The 20950-nt window shown below is 34.1% G+C and overlaps 1 protein-coding gene across 2 annotated transcripts in view; it reads right to left on the bottom strand.

Annotated features, from left to right (window-relative positions):
- Positions 1-20950, bottom strand: part of LOC115232556 — a 133867-nt gene that overhangs the window by 32093 nt on the left and 80824 nt on the right. For both annotated transcript variants that reach the window (XM_036500497.1, XM_029802508.2), the window contains one exon: positions 4862-5055. In XM_036500497.1, the coding sequence (XP_036356390.1) occupies positions 4862-4894 (33 nt within the window). In that variant the 5' untranslated portion in view covers positions 4895-5055. The remainder of the gene's footprint in view (positions 1-4861; positions 5056-20950) is intronic.

The following is a 20950-nucleotide window of genomic DNA, read 5'->3' as shown; positions in this document are numbered from 1 at the left end:
TGGCTAGTGCCATGAAAAATAAAACATCCATAAGTCAGAAAAAAAAGTACACTCTAAAACATAAATAGAGCAGATATGCCATAACTAATAATATAAATATACAGGGTGTTCAGGCTAAATTTGACAGTTTGCATAAAAGAAAACACAATATCCAATAAAAAAAATAAAGGTATTTTAAAAAATCAAAAAATATCAACTAGACTATGGCTGGGAGATTACTCAAAGTAGCTGCTCACAGCTTGTACTACAGCCTCAAAGCAGCTCTGGAACCTGACACATATGTTCCTCGTGTTTCTGGGAAGATCTTTGAACACTTCCTTGATCTTGACCATCACCTCAGCTTTGGTGTTGCAAACTGAGCAGCTGGTGTATTTCTCAACCATGCCCCACACAAAGTAATCCATGGGATTGCAATCAAAGAAATTAAGAAGCCAGAAATTGAGGTTGGTGAAATCAAATAAATTTGTCAACAATCACTTCTGACTCTTTCCAGAGGTATGATAAGAAGCCAAATCCTGTTGCCATATATATGGTCTTTCAGCAGCAATCCTTTCCAGTCAGAGATTGACCGCAGTCTTCAGTAGCTTCAGCCTAAGGATCTGTTCAAAGACGTGGGGTTGAATTCTGATGTGCAAATGCAATCAGAATGCCTGCTGAGTTCCTTCTTGCTGACCATGGCTTTGTAGTCTCTGTTACAGCTGTCCATGTCATGTCTTACAGTCTTCACAGTGTTCACAGAGCATTAAGCAGCAGTCATGATCTTGGCATTTTGATACCCAGCACAAATCCTGATACAGGTCACCCTTTCCCAATAGTCAGATGGCTTCTAGTCCTCCATGTCAGCTAACTTTTTCTCAACTACAACTTTATATGCTCTCCAATACCTTTGACTTTTTTACCAATACATCAAGCTATTCTTGAAAAAAGGAGACATTAATAGACAGATAGATAATTAATAAACTCATAGAGTATGTTGTTATATTTGGGGCTGGTCATATTTTTGCCAATTAAACATTTGCACTAGATACTTGGCCTTAACTTCAGCTTTAACATTATTCTTATTTTAGTGTCCTTTGTCTTAAATCTTTTGTCACACATCCTGTGACCTCTTTAGTGACTCTCCATCCCATGTGTCTCATCTCATATATCTCCAACATATAGTTTTGCATAAAACAGTATGTATAAAACACTGTATGTATAAAACAGTATGCATAAAACACTGTAACATGCTATGTTTGTAGTATTGTGATATTACAGGATTTCTACTCCAGATTTCACTCTGTAGTTGAAGGTTGTTGTATTACAATTTTAGCCTTTTTCAGTTGTCAAACTGTTGTGAGGATAAAAATCCTCCAACTAAAGCTTTTGGTAACATGTCATGTCTTCCTTTATATTCAAATGAGATTTTCTTTATTTTAGCTAGAGAAAATTATAAGTATTCAGATTTGTTCAATTCTATAAACCAAACTAGTAAAATATTTTCCCATTTTTATAGCATAATCATCTATACATATATTTTATCACCCATCCTCTTTTCCTTCCCTCTTCCAACCCTACTTCTCTCTCATGTCAAAATAATTGATATCATAAAATGTCACATGGAGTATAAAACTCTACTTTCAATTATGCATGGCTTTTGTTAAAGAATATGTATTACATCCATAGTCTATATAATGAAAAATGATCAAATCTAATCTAAGAGGATAAAAGAAGCATCAGCAAGATGTAAGGTAATGAAAGCATGTGCCAGTTGGACATATCTAACTTATGTCAGCATGACAATACAAAAGAAAAAAATCAAACAATGAAGACAAAACATAAAATTAGATATGAAAATATGATGATGATGATGATGTGATACAAAACAATCATAATACAGAAAATTTCTAATCAACAAATCATCATCTAACTAGCTTGACACACTGTCTTCAAATTATTTTCTTGCTTTCTTTCCTTTTCTTTTCCTCTCATCTTCCCCTTCTTACGTTTACCTGCTCGGCTACTGTTGTCCGATTGACCAGCTGTTGAATATGATAATGTTAAGATATGAACTTGACGACTCTTAAAGATGAATAGCTAATTTTTTCAACTTAACTATTAAGACTTCTCTTCATGATTGTAATAATGATAACAATAATGATGATGAAGGATTTTGTTGTTTGACTCTAGGTCAACTACATGTACAATGTAGATGTATCGTCAAAGGTATTCCAGTCACAACTACCCTATTTTTTCTTTTTCTGGCATAAGATAGCTACTTGATTCAATATGTCCTTCCATTTTTGAGATGGTATGCTCTGATATATATATATATCAGAGCAGCTATTTATAGCATGTCAAGTCACCATGTAGAGGTTCCTTTCCTAGGATGATGAAATAGAGAGTAATGATTGCAGTGGTAGTTATATTATATTCATTTTTTTCAAACAAGTGAATGTGTTCTCTTATCCACTCCCACAATATACTAATGAATGAACAACAAATATTTAGAAAAGGTTCTTCATGAAAGATAAAACATTAACCCTAGATATGAAAAAATATGTCCATGATAATGTAAATCCAAACAATGGCATTATTGAAAACATATCAACTTCCAATTAGCTTGACACTCCATCTTCAAGTTGCTTCCTTGTTTTCATTTCTTTTCCTTTCTCTCCTTCCCTCCCTTCCTTACTCTCTTTCTTATAACTACTCTTGTTCATAATATCAAATTTAATAATCAGAATAGGAAGTCTTCATAAGAAATCAGGAAGCAGGAACTTCATGAAAGGACAAAAAAAAAAAAAAAAAACGAGGTCTCTTCGGTCCTGTTATGCTGACAGCCTATATCAATCTTTCTAATGTTGGTATCATGAGAAAATTTCCACTTTCTGTAAAGTGGTCAGTAACAGGAATGACATCTGGTCATAGAAACCAAGCCGGATGATAGCTATAAGCACGTATCAACGAGAGCTGCTAGAGATGTGGGAGCAGCTCCTAACTGGAAATGACTTAGACTGTAATTATCCATTCAACTCATGCCAGCATGGAAAGCAGATATTAAATGCTGATGACACATATTAACCAATAGAAGCCCAACATGGTATAAGGATAAACAGAGATGTAAGATAAACTTATGAGCAAGCATTTTAAGTAAAACATTCTTATCCTCACTGTTCATATGTTTTTTTCTCTGTGTGGTCTAGAAAATAAGATCAACGTCACTAGTTTTGGTATTTTTACTGCTTCATCAGAAATCAGTTACTCATTTTCTTGACCACAGAGAGAAAAGTGGCTAATTGCTACTTATAGTATACACAGACTTGGTTTGCACTCATTTGCAAGTACTATCAACAGATAAATTAATAAAAGTGCTACATGGAGATTTTTTGATAAAAAGTGATGTATGGTAGGTTTGCAGGTGTTTGTGTATGTGTGTGTGTGTTTGTTTTACTTAAAACACTGTGAAATGTAGACACTAATTAAATCATGTAGTTTTATCTCTAACTGGTTTCAGCATTTTTTATTGCTTCATCAGAGATTACTAAACACATGCTTGTAAGTTTATATATATATATATATATATATTATATATATATATATATATATATATATCAGAATATATATATATATATGAATATTGAAGAATGAAATAAGAGTGCTCAATACATGCTGTAAAGTGTATGGTTTATTGAAACTGAATATTATTTATCTTGCATCTTGAGTTTCATGCTACAGCAATCTTCAGGTAAAAACTGTTACAATTTAGTTTTGGTGGTATAGTTATACTTGTTGGTGTGGGAGCAATCTCATGTCACAATTTGTTCATTGGCTTATATCTTGAGTTTACAGATTGGTTGTTATATTTCTTCTTCTTCATTGGGTATATATTTGAGGCATAGTGTTTATTTTCCTGTGTTTAATGATGGTGCATGCTTTTAATTTGTCTATAATGGCAAAACTTCACAGTTACTGTCAACCTTTTCAACACACAGCTATATGGAAAAGATTTACAGTGACTGAACTTTTACCACTGACTGCTTTTATCAGACTGTCTGACAAAGCCAGTATACAATGAAACTTTGAAGTCACTATCAACCTTTGCTTTGTGAAAACAAATTTTATATATATATATAATATGAGGGAATATTATTCCAAACTTACAGGGAAAAATTCAATTTAGAAATACTAAATCAAATTTCACAAAATATAATATATATATAAATTTGAAAAAAACCCACCTTTTTAACAATTTAATAATAACAAATTTAAATTATACCATTTAGAAAAATTACATCGTATAGAAAGATTAAATATAAGATAAAACATATACCAATGATTAAGTAATGTGCACAATAAAATAAATAAAATGTATATATATATATATATATATATATATATATATATATATATATATTATACACACATGTACAGCCCATGCGAGCATGGAAAAATGAATGTTAAAACAATGATGATATAATATATATATATATATATATATATATATATATATATATAAAGTTTACTAATTTTCTATCTTAAATTTTCTGCTTGATATTAAGAAATTAACAGCTGTTTTTATTTAATGTAACAATGAAATTGTTTTGATTTTCTTATTAATTTTGACTAAGAACACATCTTTAAATGCTTATAATGAATTAAATTTGAAAGATAAGCAGGGTTTTTTTTTGTGGTAATGGTGGCAGGACATTGCACATCATATATATATATATAAACTTAACTGGACATCATTTCAAGCTGAAAATTTCCTGATAATAAAACTATAAACTTGAAATGGGATAATCATTTTCAATTTATCATCTTTACACAAAAGTAAAAATAACTTCAACTATCAATAGGACTTGAAAAAGATAATACTTACCCATATAGTGGCCTGAGATTGTTCAATTGTCATTGGCAGGGTTCTTGACCTCTGCTGCTGTGGGATTCCTTCTTTTGCATTCAGCTCAGGGAAGAGGTCTCCGGTGTGGTTTCCCAGGTTTATTGTTTGGCACAAAAATGGAGTTTATAAGGGAATAATAAATTGATGTATATTTGTGTTTTTTTTTTATTAGTCTGAAAAAAAACAAAAAAAAAACATAATAAATAATAGTCTTCAACACAATAATAATAATAATAATAATAATAATAATAATAATAATAATAAAAATAATAATAATAATAGCAAAATATTTTAAGGATACAGTTCATTTGAGTAATACATCTGGATACATTAAATGCTTACCACATCAACATGCCAGGCATCACAGGTAAGAAATTTTAGCTAATCATCATAATGTAAAGAAATATGAAATATCTCCAGTAATTGTAAATGGTTCTTTATGCAGATTTAAAAAGTAAATAAAAATAAAAACAAGAACTGCAAACATTATATTATATGATCATTAAGATATTTCGAGCTGCAGATGCAGACTATATCTCCTATATTATAATCCTACTAGTCGTTGCAGAGTTCGAATAAGTTGATAGTTTGGGAGGGGTACTACACATAGTTTTTATCGAATAAGGCCAGAATAAAATCACGCGATCAGGACTTTATGATAGTCACCATAAGGACAGTGTTTTCTTTTTTTCATTATTTACCAAAATATATAGACTAGTGAGATAAATAATTGACGAAGTAATAAAAGAGCGGGGTGGAATCAAGCCGAAATGAGAATAATAATCAATAGATCAAGACATTTATGTGACAATTTGATCAAAATTAAGTAAACAAACAAGAGAAGCTGCAGTTATCATAAAATAATCTAACAGATTTAAAGAGTAAAAATAGATTTAGATGCATTTATATGCATCTATTAATTGCAGTATTGTTGCACAATTAGTCAAATACAAGTGAAATAATAAGATAAGTAGCCAAACTTAGCTATGACCAATTGTCACAATTCCTAGACAGATTAATTTAGATGTAACCTTTCTGCATTATCTGAATACCATGAATTGCAGCTGCACTTCAAGTAGTAGTAGTTACAATATAGCAAGCAGCAATTTGCTGCAGTAAAACCAACCAGAGCTGCAATATTGGCTGCACACTGACATCACACAGCTGCAGTTTCTAGTTATTTCTTTCTATTTAAACACTTTCTACTTGAAGTAAAACAGTTGAATGAAGGGGCAGTGCTGTTAAGTTGACTCATATTACCGTCGGCTGTTGATTTCTTCACTTCAGTCTGAGAAGTTCCGTACAACTATGTAAACATTAATCTTGGGAATTTTAAAAATCCTATTTATGAAATGAGATAAGAACAAATAAATAAGAGGGATGGGATCTGGAGGGAAGAATATGATGCAAGCATTTGGAAAAACTTAGCAAGGATTAGGGCAGTTGGATTAGCAATGTAGAGTTGAAATTTTAACCCTAATGAATGAGGTTGTTCTTTGTCCTTGAATTACAGACAATTAAGTATGAACTGTTTTCCAATTCTGAGCTATTTTAAAGGTCCCTTTCTAAATATTAAACCTAGGGCTTTGTAAGTAAATATAAACTATAAACACAAATAGATGTATACATATTATCAAACACATATATATGAACATATAACTGGTAAGTAAAATAAAACCATGTAAATCTAAAATTGAAGTTTATCTGTAATTGATGTATAATAGATGAGTGGTTTGGTTGTCAAGAACCTAGGTTAAAACTTTGACATTAGAGAAACTGCCTTTTGCTATGGGCAGGTTGATTAACATACCTCCCCTTAATTTGAGGGACTCAAATACCAGTACTGTTTTTAGGAAAGAATTGTTGGAGACAGAAATTACTGTATTTTCCAACATACAAGCCAAGTTTTTCAGACCAAAATATACAGAAAAAAATTGGTAAACTTAAACACCAAGACTACTTTGGAGGACCAAAAATTCCATGTGAAATCCATCAGGATTTGGGAAGATAATGATGAGGTTTGAATGTTTACACTATATTCCACCTTGACTTGTATGCCAGAAAATATGGTATATACAACTGTAAAAAAACTCTTGAAATCCCTACAGTAAGATCCCATTGAAAGTAATACACTAAATTAGTTTACCAAATGTTTAAATGACAAGTCCTGAACAATAGCCAGCTTGGCATCAAATAAGGGAGCCAATTGGTCTGCTGGGGATCTTCCTGAAAGAAAATTCATTGTATTAAGCACCAAGCCCACAAGTTTTATTTTTCTTCTACAACTGTACAATATACCAGCAGATGAAATGGCTATGGGTAATTTGTAAATAACAATATAAGATTTTACAAAACTCAGTACAATTTAAAGATAAAAATATAGTTACAGAACTGGTGGTCTAGTGATAGTCTGCAGTGGCAAGAACAAGATCAAAATATCTGATGTATCAGCTGTGAATAATGAGATGAAGCTAAAATTATTGAGATTTATTCAATGATATAATTCTTATGTAACTGAGAATTGCATCAAGAGTTTAAGAGTAGAACTGAAATGCAATCCCTTTCCTCATGGAAAACTCAATGCTTTTAGAGGCCCCTTTAAAAAAAGCAATGTTCGTAGAATTTTCAAAGAGGACTTGCTTTTTTTTAAGATGTCTGTGAAGTTGAAGTCAACATTCTAGATAACATTCATCATCGTTTAACGTCCGTTTTCCGCGCTAGCACGGGTTGGACGGTTCGACCGGGGTCTGGGAAGCCAGGGGCTGCACCAGGCTCCAGTCTGATCTGGCAGTGTTTCAACAGCTGGATGCCCTTCCTAATGCCAACCACTCCGCGAGTGTAGTGGGTGCTTTTTACGTGCCACCTGCACAGGTGCCAGGGAGGTCTGGCATCGGCCACGATCGGTTGGTGCTTTTAACGTGCCACTGGCACGGAAGCCAGTCAAGGCGGCACTGGCATCGGCCACGTTCGGATGGTGCTTTTTATGTGCCACCGGCACAGAAGCCAGTCATCATCATTCAGAAAACAAAGTCTTTCATTTCCTTAAACTGTCTCTCTTAATTAACTTTTCTACACTACTTCAATGTCAAGCCATAACTTTGCTTTTATTCTTCTTATTCTGTAAAGGTATACAGTCAGGTAGGTAGGGGTGTAGGGCATATGACCATATGATAGCGCTTTGTGTCTTCAAGCAAAGCACTTATTACATATTACTTAGCTAAACAAGTACCAACCAAGTGCTGGTGTAGCCTTTTCTTGCTCCATCTGTCACATCCTTGATATTCCATTGGATCAAGGGTAGGAAAGCTGTGAGGATATCTTTTTTACTTGCATCCACATAGGCAGCTGGTGGCCGGTACTAGGATCATGTAGCTAGCACCCACTACACTTTTAGAGTGGTTGGCATTAGGAAAGGCATCCAAATCAGTTTGGAACCTGGTACAGCTCCCCAGTTCTCAGTCAAACCATCCAACCCATGCCAGCATGGAAAATAGATGTATGATGATGATGATGATGATGATGATGAAACATGATATATGCCATTGAATCATAGTTGCTTGTCAGTGATGGTTATGGTTATTCTACAGTAGTTTATCTTCTGAATTCATCAGAAATATCTCACCTGTATGGCATCTTTTCTGCTCTCTATTACTTTAGACATAGTTCTTTATCTTGTAGATCACTTCTGTGGAATTCCCTTTTACCTCATGTATTTCAACACTACTAATACTGATCTTTTTAATTTCTTAGTTCCAAGAGATAAAACAGATACTAAATTTGTTTATAAAGACAATTGGATGTGGTTAGCTTGATTAATGCTTAATTTGAATTGTTGAGAAGTTGGGGAAATGTGAAATGGAAGGGAATTCCTGTAGGTTCAAATTCACCAATCCTTCTTTTTTTTTTTACCATAGAGTGTAACAAGAAAGATCCTGCTGTGGTTGACAAAATAGTAAGTTTCCAAAAACTGGGCCCAATATAATTAACAACATTTTCAGAAGATAGGTGCTCCAGCATGGTTACGGTCAAATGACTGAAACCAATAAATGAATAACAAGTTTACAACTCTATGCCCTCACTAATTCCAACTTCTCAGCCATGAAATGGCAATGGTAAATATTTGCAAACAGACTGATTGCATTGTCTTATATCACAAAGGATATAACAGAATCACTCATTACATAACCACACAGCGATTGTACATAAAAATTCTGTACATAAAAATTCTAAGACGTATATTAGCTTTAGTAGATTCTAACATTGGAATGATATTTATATACTGTAAATATAACTACCCTTTACACACACACACACATGCATATCTTCATTTATTATCTTCATTCCCATCATTTATTATTCCATGGTAGGATAGAAAAACAAACATTTTCATTTTTTATTGCCTCTGTTCTTGATAGTTTCTTCTGATGTCTAATGTGAGTCAGTTGAAACTGGCTAATTACCATCCCCTCTCTACTTATCTTTACTCAGGCTGAACTGAACAATGACTCCAAGCCTTCTTCATTCTACTTTTATCATAAATTTTTCATCATATGTTCATTTGCCTTAGTCTTTATTATATGTCCACTTGTTTCAATCTTCACTATATGTCCACATTTACTGATTTTTACTATATACTGGCTTATACAAATCTTCATCATATGTCTACTGTATTTTATGGCATACAAATTGATGTAGCATATAAGCATCATAATGTAAACATTATCACTAGCTTTTCAAATCCTGCTGCATTTCATGCAGAATCTTTGGTCCTCCAAAGCCATCTGGGTGCATTAAACTGACTGACCTAACTTTTTTGGTTAAAAATTCTGGTTTGAAAAATTAAACTTGTATGGTGGAAAATATAGTACATGCAGTAATCATTACAGAATGTCCAGATTTACCAATCTTCACCATATGACTACATCTACCAGCCATCACCATATATCTACATGTAGCAATTTTCAACATATGTCCATATATATCAATCTTCACCATATGGTCACATTTACCAATTTGTATCACGTCAACATGTATTGATCTTCCTCATATGTCCAGATTTACCAATTTTCACCCTATATCCATATTAAAAAAATTTTCCACCATATACCCACATGTGGCAATTTTCACCTATTGTCTATATTTACCAATTTTTGCCATATGTTCAAATTTACCAATTTTCACTAATCTTCATCATATATCCAAATGCAAGAATCTTGACCATATGTCCACATACACCAATTTTCATCATATGCCTATTTGTATTACATTTTCTCAATATGTTAGCTTGTATCAATTTTCATCATCCAATGTACTAAATTTTATCCCATAACCACCAACTTTTAACCTTTCCGCAAACCACAAAACTTCATTATATGACCTTTCCACTAATATCTTGCTGTATGTGTTTATATAACTTGAATCAATTTTTCATGAAGTAACATCAAATAAACAGTGTCACATTCTGCTTTCTCATGATGACATGAAAGTCATTCAATTTTTTTCTTTGGCTTTAGCATCATCTGTTTGTAGAAACCATATTTTGCATACACTTGTTATAAAACAGTTACATGTTCTCAGAACTATCCAACTCATGTAAATATGGGAGAAAATTTGTGTGTGTGTGTGTGTATCAGATTGGAGCTTGGTGCAGCCATCTAGCTCGTCGGTCCTCAGTCAAACCATCCAACCCATGCCAGCATGGAAAGCAGACATTAAACAATGATGATGATGATGTGTGTATGTGTATATATATATATATATGTGTGTGTGTGTGTCTATAGGGGAGTAACCAGCCCACTTATGCGTATCTTTCCTTCATTGGACACTAAACTCTGCTTGCAAAGACCTGTTGAGGCAAGTGAAATCAAAATCAAAATCAAATTCGATGACTGGCATCCGTGCTAGTAGAGTGCTAAGAGCACCATCCAAGCATGATCGTTGCCAGAGCAGCTAACTGGCTTCCGTGCCGGTGGCACATAAGAGGACCATTCGAGTGTGATCGTTACCAGCGTCATCTTACTGGCATTTTTGCCGGTGGCACATGAAAAAACATTTGAACGAGGTCATTGCCAGTGCTGCTGGACTGGCTCCTGTGCAGGTGGCACGTAAAAAACACTATTTGAGCATGGCTGTTGCCAGTACCACCTGACTGGCCCTTGTGCCGGTGGCATGTAAAAGCACCCACTACACTCTCGGAGTGGTTGGCGTTAGGAAGGGCAGCCAGCTGTAGAAACTCTGCCAGATCAAGATTGGAGCTTGGTGCAGCCATCTGGTTTGCTAGTCCTCAGTCAAATCGTCCAACCCATGCTAGCATGGAAAGCGGACGTTAAACGATGATGTTTATGATGATGATATATATATATATATATACATATATATATATAATCAGAAAGAAAATTGTTCTGGGACTTCAAATTCAAATTTTCCACTGGAAAATGTTTTATTGTAGTTTACAGCCTGTACTGAATTTTAGAATAAACTGATATTCCCTTGGTACTGAATGCAAAGAGAGTTTCTTAAAATAATACAAGAATATAGAGAACACTATATATGTGTGCAACTGAATTATTATTTTAATGTGATCATTGAATAGAACACATAAAAATATTTTTAACTAACAAAAACAAAAATTGGCTTAAGAAATATCTCATACAAAAATATGTAAATATGCAGAACTTCAACATAATTATGAAAATTATTTTTGATGATGATGAGATCTCTACCTTCTCTATCTAAATGTATGAAAAAAGGCATTTAATAACTCGATTCTCATTTGTCACTTTGACTTGGTTACATTTATTTCTAATTGTATTGCAAAGCCCAACAAAATATTTTTTGTGACTTGATTTAACTTTTTTAAAAATATCTCAATACAACTTTAGAAGTTTATGATTTGCAGACACTAACAATAACAAAGCCCTGAAGATGGGCAGGCCTTACTACATTTATTGATTATTGATTAATTTACTCCCAAATCATAAACATTGAGTTTTAGATATAATAAAATTGATAGAAAAGCTGTCTTAGCCTTTTAGCATTTAAATCAGGTAGAATATTTGGGTTGGATATTGCAATATCGAACCCAAATATTCTACCTGTTTTTTGTTCAAGATGGCCAGATTCAGCTTCTCACAGCTATTCTACTATGTCATTCTAAAAATAAACAGTCACATCATAGAAATCTCAAAGTTACAAGATTAATTCAAAACAATGTGAATGGATAAGCATTAAATTTGATAGAATAATTTGAATACTAAAGGGTTAAATATAATTCCAACAGAAATAAATCCAACTGAATTCTAGTGTATAATGAAGTTTACTCAGACATAAGCTCAAGGCATGGCCACTCACTAAAAATTCATTCTTAAATGCTGATGCAAATGAAATAACTTTACATTTGTTACATCTCTAATTGCTTGTTGCTAACCAAAAATATACTTTTAATTTTAGAAATATTGACTCATTCATTTAAAAATAAAATGTTTTATCTTCATTAAATGGAGATTATTTTCATAAAATGGAGATTAACATTAAATTGAAAGAGCTTGCAGTGTTTCCATATAACATTGAATCATCATTTTATGTTTATTTTTTCATGCTTGAATAGGTCTTCTACAGCACAGCTTCTCATCATTTGATACAATCCTTTATAATTTCCTTTGTAAATTTCAGTCTGCTGAGATCAGCTTCCACCTTTCCTTTCTATGTCTTCTTTGATCTTTCCCTCCCACAGGTTCATCCTGCCTGGGTAACTTGACACTTCTGTACCCAGATATCATCCTCCATACACATCACATGTCTGTAGCACTTCAGTCTTTTTTCTAGCCCACAACATCTGATTCCTCTTATATCCAGCTTTCTTCTCGAGTCATTACACATCTATCTGCGCACACTTGACTCATTTCTTTTCAGCCTTTGTATTGAATTCTACACATGTTTCCTTAGCATGCAATTTTTCTAATTTATCTTGAAGAAGAATTGCTTTGTTGCCAGTAGGGGTAATAGCTCCCTGAACATTTTCCACCTTGCTTTTTCACTCAACTTGCTATGCTTTTGGAACACTCTTCTCCACTGCTAATTATGTTACCTAGATAACAGAAGTTATCAACTAATTCTAGAGCATTCTCTGAGGTTTTGCTCTCACTGCTCACCCTTTTGCACATCTATTAGCCTGCATACAATCCCACTGCATTTCTTGTATAACTATAGTTTACAATGGGTATATCAAAGTTTTTGGTATTCTTACCTATATTTTTTCTACATAATGAACATGTATGTGGAGTCCTGATTTTTTCCTTGAGTTTAGGCTTTACATGTCTGGAAGTGCTTCTCTAATTCTTTGACAGATTTGGTTTTAAGAACTAGAGCATTGGCATACAAATTCTCATGGACAACTGGTTTTATGCCTGGAGAGCTATAATAAACAAGAAGGGCAGAGAATTGACCCTTGTTGGACACCTACTGCATGCTAGATCCTTTACTGAGTTCAATGCCAGCTTTCTGACAGTTGGTTTGCATGGCTCTCATAAACCGTTCAACTACCCTTAGTTTTCTTAGCAAACCATCAGAGTATGGCATCTTGTCAAAGACTTTCTCTAGGCCAATGAATGTGAGGTAAAGAGGGTACAGTGGCTTGTCCTTTACTAAGAACTACTCCTGTAGTTCTTGTACTAGGAAGATGGCATCAGTGATACCTCATCCTAGCACAAATCTGCAATGTTTCTCATCTGAGTTAATTTTCTTCTTAATCAGTTGCGCTATAACTCCTTCCAGAGCTCAGTCCATCAGTCTGATGTCTCTGCACTTCTTTTTGTAGCAAGTAATGATACTACTATGCCATCAATGGAAATGACACATTTCTGTTCTACTTGATTGACTATGTGAAAAGCTAGCACTTCACTGGATATTTTCATCTTATTGACTATGGCTGATGGCCATTTCAACCAGATAGCTGGTCTCTCTGTTGGAGCTATTTGAGGAAGTTCTTTTCACTGCCATGCATTCCCTAAATTCAGTAGCCTCTTGTAGCAACATAACCATGCCTCTTTCTTCTCAGCGCCAGTGAGAGCAAGGGTGCTGCTATCATTACATACTCCTCAGCAACAATCTGTCAATTCATACTGACACACTGTTTTATAGCTGGAAGCCTATTCTGGTACAAATTATTCAACACTAACATTATTAGATAAATATATAAGAAGCTATTAAGATGAAAGAACATACACAGATGGATATTAGTGTGGACACAGTACTTAGTTTCATTTAACTGATAGCCCCACATCTACCTCTCTCTCTCCCTCCCCGCTTTCTCTACTCTTTCTTTCAAATGAATATATGCAAAATATTTCTATTTAAAATCACGTAATTTCCAACAAGGAGTGTCTTAAACTATAATTTCCAAGAATTTAAAATATAATGAAAATAACTTATTAAAAGTCAGTAATACAAATTTCATGTTGAAGTCTTCAGAAAGACTTCAACAAATTAGAAAGCTCATTCACCTAATCAAGACCAAAACAAAATAGTGAAATGCTTTATTGCATATTTCCTTTTCTATATTTAGTCAACTCCAGTGATCTTCTAAGACTATTCATATCTACCTAGATTGATCCCTAACATTATTTATATATATGTTACCCATTCACAAACTACAATCTACAACAGTTCATTGTGGTTGTCATCAGGTTAGATATTTGTTGTCATGTGTCACTTAAATGTCTAACATTAATGAGATCATTTCTTGCCAGAGTGGTATAACTTTAAAAATATATCTAAATTCTGATTTCCATTAAGTTCCAGTTTGATCAGAGCAGATAAATGAAATTCAAAGACAGTCAGACAGTAAGTGATTAGAGTTTATTTCCCTATTATCAAAATCTATAGGTTTCTATTTTGATTAGATTTTGTCATTGAAATAAATCATAAAAGCTTCACAAGGACTTTGAAACAATGTTATCAAAAACGTGTTCTTTAAGCAAAAATAAATGTTGTTGTTTTAACTTAGAAAATATAGAAATAATTCATTGCACTAAAAAAATGTAATCTTTATGAAAGCCTTTCTAAATGATAAACCAATTAATAGGATATTAATTTAATACTTCAAAGCCTGAATAGATAAGGTGTGAAACACTTGGCTTCTAAGTAGAAAACTTTTTGCTAGTTACTACTACTACATTGAATAAATATTTATATTTTTACTTGGTTGGGGTCAATGTCCTGAATTTTCCTGCTTCTGTCAAACTAGCTGCGCATAGAAATGCAACTTGATAGTATGGATGCATCCAGAAGAGAAGCAATTTGGCAATAGATAGCAATTTAAAGAAACCTGATGCACAAGTGAGTGGTTTACACTTCTAACATTGAACAATACCTAAAAAGATAATCTTTCACTCAGAAAAGAAGGAAAAAGAAAATCACTAATCTCCCACCAAGGAACACCAAAAGAAGCTTATGTATACAGCACAGAAACAGTGTGTCAAAGCAGCATAAGATCAAACAACACTTTAATGAAAAATTATGAGATTAGACTTGTCTTTCGTAACATAAAGAAAAAAAAACAAATGCAATACTAAATTTTTTACAAGATCATTGTCATCAGAATCTACAGCACCAGACCTATTTCGTTGTGCTATAGATAGTTTGGATAAAAATAGTATGTAGTTTTGCTTGAAGCTAAACAGTAAAAATAATCAGCTGTTTTTATGTATGTGAACATGAATGAAATTTTGTAAATACCTCACACAGCATCATGAACACACACAAACAAATACAGACATTTAGTGATGGATGGATACACTCATGCACACATTCATTTTTCTCTTTTACTGGTTTGTCATTGGACTGTGGTTATGGTAGGGTACTGTCTTTAGAAAATTTTAATCAATCATATTACTGGTACTTATTTCCATATGGTACATCCTTTACAGTTGTCTTTTTATCAAACAGTTAAGTTACTGTCTGAATTAAAGGAAGGTAACTCAACAGACCGTTTTATACCATCAAGTAAAAGTAAATGGAGAACTATCCGTTTTGACAATAAGAATTCAATTATTTGGTCAACTGAACTACTTTCTCACTGAATTAGCATATAAGTGGCTGAGTATTCTTCAGACACAAATACCGTTAGAGTGATTTAGAAGCAAAATTAGCATGATAGAATGTGACAAAGAAGTATTTTTGAATTATAGTTAGGCTTCCAGATAGCATCTCTCTACCCAGTTTCACTTGGATGAAACTGAAGCTGTGATAAAAAATATCTGCTCCAAATGCCATACAGTGGGACTGAACCTGGAGCCTTCAGGCCACTCACACAAGTATACACAAACAGATATATAGACATCTGTCTGACTGTCTGTCTATCTATCTATATATCAAAAAGAGGCCGAGGAAGTGCGAATGGCACCACGAGTGTTGCGTTGCTCTCAAGCAACTCTGCTGTCCCGGGTCGACTTTGAGTGACTCCAACACAACCCAAGCATTCTATAGGGGATTAGTGGAGGGGAGGTACGACGACGAGCTCGGGGCGAACCTGGACGTCGACGAGGAATACCTGACCCGCCTGTTCAGGATGACTTTCGGGCCAGGGCCCATGGACAACTTCCAGAGATCCTTGGCCTGGCAGTGCTACCGAGAAGCGCTACCCATTCGAGATAAGCTCTACAGACATGGCTCGAGAAACACGGGGCCGACCTGCCCGAGATGCGGTCAGAGCGACGAAACCATTCTGCATGCACTCGTGCAGTGTCCAACAATTTCCGACCTGTGGGCTTATGTCAAACAACTACTGTCATGTGTGGGACGAGTCGGTTTATCAGCCGAGTCTATCATCAATATTGTCACGTCTCCTTCCTTCAAACAGGAAGGAAGAGCTATTTTCATCATCCTTGTGGCTATAGCAAAAGAATGTATCTGGTGGACGCGTCTGAAAGGATTGGAGACAAACACTTTCCTCTCTGGTCAATCTCTCATCAACTTCTTCAAGTATCACTTGAAAAGGAAAGTGAGAGTAGAGAGGCAAGTTTTGTCTAGCGAATGTTTTAAAAAAAGATGGGTGAATGTAGCAAGGATGGTATGTATGAATGACGAAGCCACCTTGAGCATAATCCTATGAACTCAGAAATTGAAAACAGAGGGTTACCCACTTGCAAACAAATGTGGTAACATGTAACAATATTGACTGAGGTTACCGTAGTCTTTTCCGTAGGCTTTTCTTCCCACGGATAAACCTTATCTGCTTTCCCCTTTATACCGTACATCATGATACTGTGATACACGACCCCTATTGATCGTTTTTTTTCTTTTCCCCTTTTTTCCTTTCTTTTTTCTTCTTTTTCTTCCTTTTCTTTTGTTTCTTTTCCTTTTTTTTCTTTTTTCTTCTTTCCCTTTTACGATCCCTTTTGATCGAAAACCTACCACACATTTTTTTTCTCCAAAAAAAAGAAAAGCTCTACTTTGTAATCTGTCCCGTCTGTGCGGCTAATAAAGAAACATATCTATCTATATATCTATATATAGCTTTTATTTTTTTTATTTGTTTCAGTCGTTTAACTGTGGCCATGCTGGTGCAATGCCTTGAAGGGTTTTAGTTAAACAAATTGACCCAAGGACTTATTTTTTGAAGTCTAGTACTAATTCTATCGGTCACTTTTTGCCAAATCGCTAAGTTATGGGGGAGGTAAACACATCAACATTAGTTGTCAAGTGGTGGTGGTGGGACAAACACAGACACACACATATATATTCATATATATATATATACAACAGGCTTCTTTCAGTTTCTGTCTACCAAATCCACTTTCAAGGATTTGGTTGGTCTGAGGCTACAGTAGAAGACACTTACCCAAGATGTCATGCAGTGGGACTGAACCCAAAACCATGTGGTTGAGAAGCAAGCTTCTTACCACACAGCCATGCTTACTGCTATATATGTGTGTACACACACACACACACACACACAATGTGCATGCATATACACACATGCCCCTTCACACATATATTGCAAGCTTCTACACTATTTTGGTCACCCAAATTCCTCATTAGTTAACCAAGGCAGCGAGCTGGCAGAAACGTTAGCATGCCGGGCGAAATGCTCAGCGGTATTTCGTCTGCCATTATGTTCTGAGTTCAAATTCTGCCGAGGTCAACTTTGCCTTTCATCCTTTCGGTGTCGATTAAATAAGTACCAGTTATGCACTGGGGTCGATATAATCGACTTAATCCGTTTGTCTGTCCTTGTTTGTTCCCTCTGTGTTTAGCCCCTTGTGGGCAGTAAAGAAATAGGTTAACCTGAGTCTACAGAAGAAGACAATTCAAGATGCTATGGACTGGACTGAGATCAAACCCCAAACCATATAGTTGTAAAGTGATCTTCTTGACTATATAGCCATGTCAGCACATACATAGTTTAGTTTGCAGTTATGAAAAGCAGAGAAATAAAACTGAAGGTAGCAACAGAGGTAAGATACAGCTTCAAATACATGAATAAAGATACAAATAAAGACAACAAACAGGCCAAGAAGAGAAATCTCTACAGACTCTTTTATAGATAACTGAGATTAAGTAATAACAGTTTAAATTTACACTGACATGAAAAATCAGAACAGTACTTAAGTATTTACAAAAGAAGCAAAGAAAAAAAAAAGGTGGGAGCAGACAATGAAGTGGGTAGAGGGAGGTAAGATACAACAATAGATATATAGAAGAGGTGTGGAATAAAATAAATCAGGCAGTACATAGCAATCATCTTATGAAGTGTCCAATTTTTTTTATATATATATATATATACTATAGTATTGTTATTGTTGCTGTTGGTGATGACAGATGGTGGTGATGGTGAAGAGAGAGGAGAAATGGTTTTCTGTCAGTATTTCTTAATACACTTCACTAAAAATTTCTCTGTATCATTGAAGAGGGGGATGGAAGCGAAGATAAGATGAAAAAAGAGATCAAAGAGGTAATGAGGGTCAAGTGGGAGGTGTTTTACAGCTATTAAAAATATATATAAATAAGGAACCAAAGAGAATATGTTAAATGATCTCTCTCTCTCTCTCTCTCTCTCTATATATATATATATATATATGTATATATATATATATATATATATATATATATATATATATATATATATATATATATAAATATATATATATATATATATATATAAATGTATATATATACACACACACATATCTATATCTATATATATATATATATATATATATATATATATATATTATATATATATATAAAAATTAAGGGTAGAAATTGATATTAGTCAATAAAAACCAGTGGTCTAGCACATTAAAAAGAATCCGAAGATTAAAATATTTATATTAATTGGTATATATATATATATATACACACACATATACACACCCACACATATATATTTATGCATATATAAACATGTGCATGAATAGGCACTAACATGATTGTATGGATGAGAAGTGTGCCTTGAAACCATGTGCTTTTGGGGCAAGCCTCAGCTACTACAGCGCTAGGCCAGCCAAAGCCAGTCTTGTGAGTGGGTCTGGTAAATGGAAACTGAAAGAAGCTTGTCATATGTATGTATGTCTGTGTTTGTCTCCTTGTATTGACATAAACATACATCAATCACAGCAGTATTGGTGCTTTTAATCTTCCATGAAAATATATCTGGCCATTATGCTGTTCACACTGGAAGGACTAGGAGAAATATTATCTTGTTTGGAAACAAGAGAGGATTGGTGACAGGAAGTATATGTGGCAGTAGGAAATCTACCTCAATAAATTTCCTCAGTCCTATGCAAGTATCGAAAAATGGGTGAAAAAATATGAAATAGACATGCGTGTACAGGCATACATAGTAATAAGTAATATATATCAGGTCAATTCTTAAGTTCTGTCCAAATTTTGAATAAAGAAAACAAGTAATCAAATGTTATATTTAATTGAAATTTAATCATCATTGTATTTTCCCTGATTATCTATGACTTCCTTCCATCTATTTGCAAGCTTTTTAATCCCATCAATGTAAAACTCTATTGGTTTCAAAGCGAAGAACTCTGAAATGTCAGTTTCGACCTCCTCCTAGCTTGCAAACGTTATGTCCCCCAAATGATTCTGTAAACTATGAAACAAATGGTAGTCTGTAGGAGCAAGATCGGGAGAATAAGGTGGATGAGGAATTTTTTCCCAACCAAGCTTTTCGATCTTCTGTGATGTGATCTTTGCAGTGTGGGGTCGCACATTGTCTTGATGAAACATCACTCCTTTTTGATTTACTGAAGCGGGTCTTTTTTTCTTCAAAGCTTGGTTCAAACACTCTAATTGCTGACATCAGACTTGAGCATTGATTGTTACATTAGGTGGTAACAATTCAAAGTGAATTACTCCTTTGTAATCCCACCAGATAGAGAGAAGAACCTTTTTCCCATGAAGTTCTCTTCTTGGTTGTGGTTGAGCTTTTTTCCTTTTACCAAGCCATTGTTTACGATGTTTAACACTTCGATAGAAGATCCATTTTTCGTCACCAGTCACAAATCTATCCAAAAAGAGTGAAATCAGTTCGTGAGAATGGAGAGAAGAGTAAACTCAGGATTTGTGGTAGCTTTTGGACAATTCATGAGGCATCCATTTTCCAAGTTTAGGAACCTTTCCAAGTTGTTGAAGATGATGATGAACAGTTGTATGGTTTGAACTAAGCTTTATTGCTAATTCTTCAACTGATAATGCAGGATTTTCTTCAACTGATAATGCAGGATTTTCTTCAAGTAATGCCTCAAGGGGCTTATCATCAAACTCAACTGGACGTCCTGTTCAATCTTCATTTTCAAGGCTGAAATCTTCACTTCTGAATTTTGCGAACCATCTTCTGCAAGTTCTTTCATTCATAAACTGAGTGTATGTTTTGAGTTGCTTCAGCTGCAGAGTTTCCTTTTTTGTACTCATAAAGCATTATGTGCTTCTTTGGATACTTCCATGTTAGAAAGGGTTTTAATCAAAGAAATTTTAATTCTATTATTCTGTAAGATAATATTTAATTAGTTTAAATGTACACAAAAGCATAAAAATAATTTAAAATTCCATTAG

The sequence above is a fragment of the Octopus sinensis genome, linkage group LG2 (assembly GCF_006345805.1).
Source record: "Octopus sinensis linkage group LG2, ASM634580v1, whole genome shotgun sequence".
NCBI lineage: Eukaryota > Metazoa > Mollusca > Cephalopoda > Octopoda > Octopodidae > Octopus > Octopus sinensis.
This window is presented reverse-complemented; position numbering and strand designations above follow the sequence as displayed.